This window comes from Condylura cristata, unplaced genomic scaffold (assembly GCF_000260355.1).
Source record: "Condylura cristata isolate star-nosed mole 26May11 unplaced genomic scaffold, ConCri1.0 scaffold00004, whole genome shotgun sequence".
Taxonomy (NCBI): domain Eukaryota; kingdom Metazoa; phylum Chordata; class Mammalia; order Eulipotyphla; family Talpidae; genus Condylura; species Condylura cristata.
In genome coordinates this window covers 59,202,051-59,209,772 of record NW_004567105.1, presented here as the reverse complement: position 1 = coordinate 59,209,772, position 7,722 = coordinate 59,202,051, and the positions used below count along the sequence as shown (strand labels likewise).

The 7,722-nt window shown below is 55.5% G+C and overlaps 2 protein-coding genes across 2 annotated transcripts in view; both read right to left on the bottom strand.

The window, feature by feature from the left end:
• Window positions 1-974, bottom strand: part of ITIH4 (inter-alpha-trypsin inhibitor heavy chain family, member 4) — a 15,311-nt gene extending 14,337 nt beyond the window's left edge. The window contains exon 1 of the mRNA XM_012735166.1: window positions 879-974. Coding sequence (XP_012590620.1) covers window positions 879-974 — 96 coding nt within the window. The remainder of the gene's footprint in view (window positions 1-878) is intronic.
• A 2,384-nt stretch (window positions 975-3,358) lies between these two features.
• Window positions 3,359-5,154, bottom strand: MUSTN1 (musculoskeletal, embryonic nuclear protein 1). The gene is made up of 3 exons (XM_012720576.1): window positions 4,891-5,154; window positions 3,838-3,970; window positions 3,359-3,640 (listed from the first exon to the last, which is right to left on the bottom strand). Exons 1-3 carry the CDS (start codon window positions 4,897-4,899, stop codon window positions 3,534-3,536), a joined length of 249 nt encoding a protein of 82 aa, XP_012576030.1. The 5' UTR covers window positions 4,900-5,154; the 3' UTR covers window positions 3,359-3,533.
• Window positions 5,155-7,722: the final 2,568 nt, after the last annotated feature.

Below are 7,722 nucleotides of genomic sequence, written 5' to 3'. Positions count from 1 at the left end.
CCGGCATCCCCTGGCCCCTGCTCTTCACCCTTCACCACGAGGAGGGACACAGGTGCACTCACGCAGGGGCTCGCACACCTGCCTGCGTACCACCATGCACACACTCGCGCTGCTCAGCGTGTGCAGCTTAGCACAGTGTGACTGGCCAAAGGCTTGTTCACCCGCGCTTACTAGGCCAGGCACTGGACTGCGCCCTTGTCGGGTACTATGGGCTTAATCCTCACAGTGCACCTCCCAATAGGTTCTGCTATCCTGAGTCACAGAAGAGGAAACAGAAACTGAAAGCGTAAGTTACTTTTTCTAGGTTGCAGGGCTGGGGAGGGGAGCCAGGCTCCTGAAACCCATTCCCACCCTCCCCACCCATCGACTGCTGATGTCCAGGGGCATCTCGCTAAGCTGCATTTTTTCACCTATAAAATGAGAATAGAGGGCCTCCCTGGTGGTGCAAGGGGTTAAGTCACAGCAGTATGAAGCTATCACCAGCCCCTGCAGCACAAGTTCAATCCCTGGCCAGGAATCTGACCCACATGGTGCAGCAGACCTCTCCTGACAGGCCCACTACTCCCCTCAGCAATGTATTTCAGTCGATCTACCTGTTCTGCTCCCCACTCTCTCTGGTGAAGTCTCTCACCACCTTTCCCCCACCTCTGGCCTGTACCCCAGTTCTTGTATGCATAAATCTTAAAAAAATGAGAAAAGTGGGATCACCCCCTTTCTATTAAATGGGGCACTGCCCACAAAGCCCTGGGGTAGTGGCTGGCAGAGGGACAGTGCCATCTTTGTACACACCCTGCATGCGTACGGGCACGCTTGCACCCACAGGCTCTCCTGCGTCTCCCCCCACTCACACCACACGCACAGAGGCACCCATGGATGACTGCTACCTTCTGGGCAGCCGTGGTCTGGAAGACAGCAAGCAGTGAGAGCAGGACCAGCCCGATGCCACAGACATGGACAGGGCCTGGGGTCTTCATTTTGGCTCCAGTGCCTAGCAGGCTGCCTCTGAATTTGAGTGGAAGTTGGGGATGAATTAGTAACTTGCTCCTTGCCCTGCCCCTGCGGGGGCAGATTCTGGGACATTCCAAAAACTGAGTGGCCTCAGATAAGCAGGCCAACTGCCAGTGTCCTGTGGACCTTGGCTAGGGCAGAGCCTGTACCGAGGACGCAGGCTGAGGTGGGAGTCGGGTGTTGGAGCCCCTTCAGAAAGGTCCAGAACAGTCCCAAGCCAGTGCCCCTCAGATTAGCCATTCCCGACAAGCTCCCCAATGCTGGGGGACACAAAGTGAGCCAGCTGCTCCCCACTAGCCCCACCTTGGGGAAACAGGGATGAGGAGGAAGAGGGCTAAAGGCAGTTTCTGGGGAGGAGGCCTGGGAATCAGGTCGGTGCAACGGGACAGTGGGGACCCTACAGGCATCAAGAAGCCCTTAAGGATGCATGAGGGGGGCAAGGCAGGGCCTCGGGGGTCCCAAACTGTTATTCGGGCCTCAGGGATCTTGGGTCAACTCCAGCAAGGCCCCCTAAACAAGACATGCACACTAGCAATACAAACCGAGAGTCCCAAAGATGTCCATACCTTGTGACCTGGAGGTCTCACTCCAGAGAATTTGAGAAAAAAGTTATTTTTTGGAGAATTTATTGAGAAGATAGAGCTGACCATGCTGCGATCCCGAAGGAGGGGTTGGGTATGGTGTGTATATGGGGAGGTCAGTTGTACCAAGGGGCCTAGGAATGTGGCTTGAGTGTGAGGCAGCACACCAAGGCAGCGCCTGCCATGTGTCCGGATCCAAGGGCCAGCGGTAGGGCCACAGGTGACTTTCTAACTATCCTCCAATAAAGTTGAAATTCTGTTTTAAAAATTTAGCAGTAAAGTGAAGAACTGGTCAACAACCTGAATGTAGGGCCCTCCCTGGTGGCGCAATGGATTAAAGTGCAGCACTACAAAGCTCTCCAAAGCCACTGCAGTGCAAGTTTGATCCCCAGCCAGAGCTGACCCACATGGTGCAGGCCTCTCCTGACCTGCCTGCCGCTCCCCTCAGCGGTGGACTTCGTCAATCTGCCTGTTCTGCTCCCACTCTGTCTCTAGTGAGTCCTCTCTCCCCCTGCACCTCTGGCCTGTACCCCAGTTCTTGTATGCATAAATAATAAATCTTTAAAAAGATGAATGACCTGACTGTAGCTGGTGCTGTGTCCCTGGGAGCTCTGGGAAAGCCACAGGAGGGGTAAAGATGCTTCAGTGTGGCCAGATGCCAAATCCTCGGCTGGGGGAGAACACCGTGGGGAAGAACACGAGCCCAGGGCAGGTGGGCAGGGCATGCGGGGGACCTATGCAGGGCTCTGGGCAATGCCTGACTTCTGGAAGGGTCTGTCCCATCAACACAAGTAGCATCTGGGCCTGGGGAAAGGGCATTATGGGATCTGGGGCCATGTCTACACTGCAAGGTTCCCCATCTCCAACCAGAAACCTCATCTCTGTACCCCTGTACTGCCTGAGCTTTTGGCTCTAGATATGACTGGGCTTACACAGGACACACCCCTTCAGCAGTCTGAGGGAAGAACCTTCCCAAAGAGCTCAGTGAGCTGGCCTGGCCCTGGCCCCACAGGTCTGCTCTCTTGGGGCACACAGAGCAAGGGTCCAGCCTAGAAACACTATATATAAGGCGGCCAGGCTGGCCAGGACCGTGGGAAAGGCTCCCCACAGGCACCAACCTTGAGCCAGGCACTGCCAGCCAAAGTGTTGCCAGTCCAGTCTCAGGAGCCAGTCGGTCCAGGCTGTGCTGCCACAGCTGGACTGGCCTCTGGCGTCCCTTAATGGGACAGTCCCATTTACACACTGGGACGGGACAATGAGGTCAGGAGGGAACATTCGCACATGAGCTGAGACCCCGTGTTCCCATGTCTCAGGCAGAGTCGGGGGGTGGCTCACCCTGTTTGGGAGGGGAGAGTAGCTCAGGAAGCTGACTGCCACCAGTTGGCCAGGAGCCAGTGTGACCCACAGTGCAGGGGGAGGTGGCAGGGTCCCACGGGGAATTGGACTCCTTGGAAGCATCTCAGTTTCTGCAGAAATCAGGGAGAGGGCTGAGCTCCAGCAGCTGACTAGTCTGTCTCTGAGCAGTGTCACTGAGGCCGCTTTATACAAGAGGCTCCCCCTACTCCTTGTCACATGAAGTCAGCGCTAGGACTCCACATCCCAGCTTCTCTCTAGAATGTGGCAGTGGCCGTAACAGCATCCTGTTATCCCTTGGGGCCCTCCCCAAAGCCCACAAGGGGTACAGAACATGCCCTAAGCCCCATTCCATCCTCCCCTCCCCGCACTTAGTGAACATGGTTGGTGCCCAACCAACACCCTCCAAAAGCTGGGCCACTTGGGTATCCTCTTTATTGGCATTTCCAGGTGCAGAATTGGAGTCCTGGGCTGTGGGGATGGCAGTCTCAGAGGTGGCAGGTGAGAAGTACGTTCCAGCATAAAAAAAGTTCTTGGGCAAGGCTCCTGTGTCTAAGTGTTGGTAGCAGCCAGGGGAGTGGTATGTGTTTCTTAGCCAAAGACACTCTTGGGGGGTCCAGCTTTGGGCTTCTCAAAGACTGTCTCTGTGCCTGTCCTGGCACGGCTGAACACGGACGGGGCGGTGGAGCCAGCTTGCTCTGTGGGGAGATGGGGAGGAGGGGTGATCAGGGGCCTGCAGGCTTCCGAGGGAGGGGAGGTCCCTTTTGTAGGGATATGCGCTCCTGAGTCCAGGGTTCTGATCTCTCAGAAAAGCACCTGTGGGAACCCCCTTCTTTCTCCATCCCCCAACTGACATACATCCAAGCCCCGCCCCATGGCCCTGGAGATCACTCACCACACTCCCGCATGACCTGGTAGGTCTTGGACTTGATCTCCTGGTTCTTGGCCAGGTTCCATCGAGCCCCCTTCAGGTCTTCCTCCTGCACAGGAGGGCGCTTCTTCTTGATGGGCGCTTCCTGGGCACCAGCCTTGGAAAGCCCAGAGCCTTGTCTGAACCTGAGGCCTCAAAGCTGAGATCCTTTTCCCACCTCTGCTCTTTAACCCCAGACCCCTTTTCCCTGCCAATTCAAGGCCCCCACTCCTCTTCCAGGAAGCCTTATTGACACCCTCCCCCCACCCCCGCCCAGACTCCCAAGGTTTTTCCCTTCAGACTGGGAGCTCTTGAATGTGGCTGCTGCAGTCTCACACTTATCTCTTTGGCCAAGCTCAGGCCTGGGCAAAATGGCACAGGGGAAACAGGGCTTTGAGGCTGAATCCAAGGCTTTTGGTGAATTCTTAGGCCTTCTCACTGGGTGACAGGAGGTCCCTTAGGGATTGCCCTGCCCCCTAAATTGCCAATATTAATTTGCTTTATGGTGGGAAATGGGTAAAGAAACCAGAAGCCCATGAAGTCACAGATACCCTGGGCACCCTTGAGTCTGGGGCCTTATTCCTTAAATTCTGGGGGCAGGTGCAGGTATCTGCACTAGGCTGGGCTGGGCTGGGCTCCTCAGGCAACTCACAGGTACTTCCTGGTGGGGAGAAGCCTAGGCAGACTGTTGCACACCTATAGCCAGCTTTGTGTACATGCTACACATGGCTACAAACAGTATCTCCACACATCAAGTCATACAAGCAGCCCCTCACGCACATACAAAAGCACACGCCAAGATCCTGGGGTCACACATTTCCTCTACCCTTCCTGAAAAACCATGGACCACCACCCAGCCAAAACTAAAGTGGGTAAGCTAGGCTCTGGGGTGGTCCTCCCTGGCTCCCAGACCCCCAGGGGCTGCAAAGCCTCCAGCGCTGAGGCCTGGAGCTCAGCACAGGTCGCACTTGCCAAAGATGGCAGGGTCTGGCTCTCCACCCTCACCCTGGCACCACTGTGGCTTGTGCAGGGTCCTACCTGGGACATGGTGGGTGCCGTACAGGGCCGCCTGAGGGTCCTTGCTGGCCGGCAGGAGCTGGCAGGAGAGACTGAGCAGCGCCCAGCCCTCTGGAGCTTATATAGTCTGCTTCCCTGTGCGAGGAGACGTCGCTCCCCTCCTCTGACAGATTCTGATGATTCAGGTCCACACAGTCACCGGCTTCAGAGTTTATTCTTGGAGATGACAGGGGCTCGCTGAGCACTGTGCCTGGGGGGCTGCAGCCCTGGGGAAAGCAGACAGCTGGGGAGAATGCACCCTGGGGAACAGCTGCTCTATTTGCAAGTGGGAGGTGCTGGGACTGGCAGTAACTTGAGTGTTTATGAATGTGGGTCCTGGAATGTGTGTGGCGGGCTGAGCTGACCGTCTGCAATAGTGTGTGTGTGTGTGTGTGTGTGTGTGTGTGTGTGTGTGTGTGTGTGTTGGGGGTAGGGTGTCCCTAAGGAAAGGGTGGGATCTGAGCCAGGCTGGACTGCTCTGAGCTTGTTTTCCTTCTCTTTGACCCCTCCCTGGATTCCAAAGGAAAGAGACTTTCCATCGCTGCACAGAAGCAGGGCTTCCTGTCTGGCACTTGGGAACATTTGCTGTGGGTGAGCTCATGGGACCCCCACAGTGGACTCGGAGCACTGGGGAGACCCCACTGGCTCACAGGTGGAGACAATGAGGCCAAGGGAAGCCTATGTAGCGGTTTCATCTATGTTTTGACTGACTCCCCCTGCCCGTCTGGATCCCAGTGCAAGTTTTACCAACGGGATGAAGAAGGCAGGAGGTAAAATATCCAGAAGGAGACACGAGGCTATTTGGGGAGAATGCTGGCAAGTTGGAAACACAAAATACGTAACAGAGGACTGAGGTGAGGCTCTGAGAGGGCTCTGGGCTGAAGAGAGGTCAGGCTGCTGACAGAGGAGCGTGGGGTTGCCGCTCCCAGGACTGAGACGAGAGGGGAAGGCCATGTAGCGGCCCCTGACAGCCCAGCCTTGTCAGGGAAGCCCCCGCACAGCAGAGCCGAGCCTGGGATGAGTGCGGGCAGTGGATGTGGGCCGGCATCAGGCCCGTCCCACAGGGCAAGCTACACCCCAGCTCCTCATCACTTCATGATGGAGACTATTTTTATCCTTGAAGGCTCCACGCAGACGGAATCCAACCAGGCACTGATGGTCAGTTATCCCAAATGCCACTCTGCTGCTGTCATGCCTCCGGTCCTAGGGGCCAGGACAAGGACTGCTAGGCTCAGAAACAAATGCTGACATGAGGAATGCTTTAGAACACAAACCCAGGGCTTGCAATGGGTCCAAGAGGCAGCCGCGGGCGGCGCGCGATGGCTGCTGGCTCCTGGGATGCTTCAGCAATGCCCACAGCTGGCCCTGCTCAGAGGACCTGCCTTTCAGCCCCTGGCCCCCGGGACAAGGATGTGGGCTGTTCACTCCTCACTGTTCATGTCCCCAGCATAACAGCTTTCACCAACAGTAGCCGGGAAGTGGAAATGGCAGGAGCATGCTTGCTTTTTCCCTTGGTTGATTCTGGCTTCCACTTCTGCCAGGAGGCTATGTCAAGGTTCCTTCTTACTCCCAGCTGCTTTACCCCCACAGAACATACAACCAACAACCACAAAAGTGATGGTTTCTTTTTTTAAAAATGGCAATAAGATGTCAGTCTTTATTGTAAACCATTTTACAATGTAAGTACATCATCTTCCCTTTCATTCCAAAAAAATGTGTTTCTGTGAATCACAACATCACTGATTAAACATCCCACCGGGAGGCAGCAGAAGTAGCCATGGTTTGCTCACATAGGTCTGACTTCTAAAAAACTTCAAGAACAGAGAAATCAAATCAAACCAATCCACCCGCTCCCCCAGGAGCTCAAGGCGCTGCTATTAAGTGAGGCAGAAGCCCCTCACGAGCACAACGCCACACATCCTGACCTGGCCACAGAAAGGCCAGGGACCTTCATCTGGAGGGCAGAGTGGGGTCCCCCCAGGCCCCGGGGGCGCCTTCATATGAGACTGTGGGCTGCAGTCCACAGGTCCACAGTGCCGAAGAGGAGTTACAACTTGCACTAGTGCCTTTATAAACTTTCCCTTTAGAGGCAGGACGGGTCATCATTAACCCACGCCACCCTGTTGCCACGGAGGGGCACAGGTTAGTGCTTGAGGCCAGCAGTGTGGTGAGGGCTAACTGACGGGTCACAGGCCTTCAGCTTGCAGGTCACTGCCACCTCACCAACATTCCTCCTTGCCATCCTCAACATCCCAGTGGGAGTAAAAGGAAATTAGGGCAACAGTGATCTCCCCCATTCAGATACTATAGCTCTACCCCATCGGTTTATTCCCATTAGTTATTAGAAACTTGCTCACAACTCTGACTTACAAATTTCCACCAACATCTAGATTTGGACAAAGCAGATCAACAGTGTACAATATCAGCTCGGTGTCCCACCAATTCTCAAGCACAGTGATGCTTCCCACGTGGCCAGGTGAAGAGCTGTACCTCGTAAGGCACCTTGGAGCAGGTGGTGAGGAGACTCATCCCCAGGAGGGAGGACAGCTCAGGAGGAAATCCTGACCACAGCCCTCTACATCTGTTCTCTGACAGGCCACGGCGCAGCAGAAAAGCCCCAAGTGATTGCAGCAAGCCAACCAGGGTCACAAACTGTGTGTGAGAGCAAGAGGACATGGGCAGACACACATGGACGGACACACACAGACACACGTGGTCAGCCATGTGAGCCCACGCTGTCCACACCTGCACACCACGAAGCCCTCTATGATCAGTACCTACTAGACAACATGCCCTGGTTAATCCACCACACAC

Bases quoted from the DNA above. Each gene is read 5' to 3' on its own strand.
- MUSTN1 (XM_012720576.1), bottom strand. The intron at 3,641-3,837 runs GTGAGTGATCTC...ATCTCCCCACAG, and splicing joins CCAGGTCATGCGGGAGTGTG to AGCAAGCTGGCTCCACCGCC.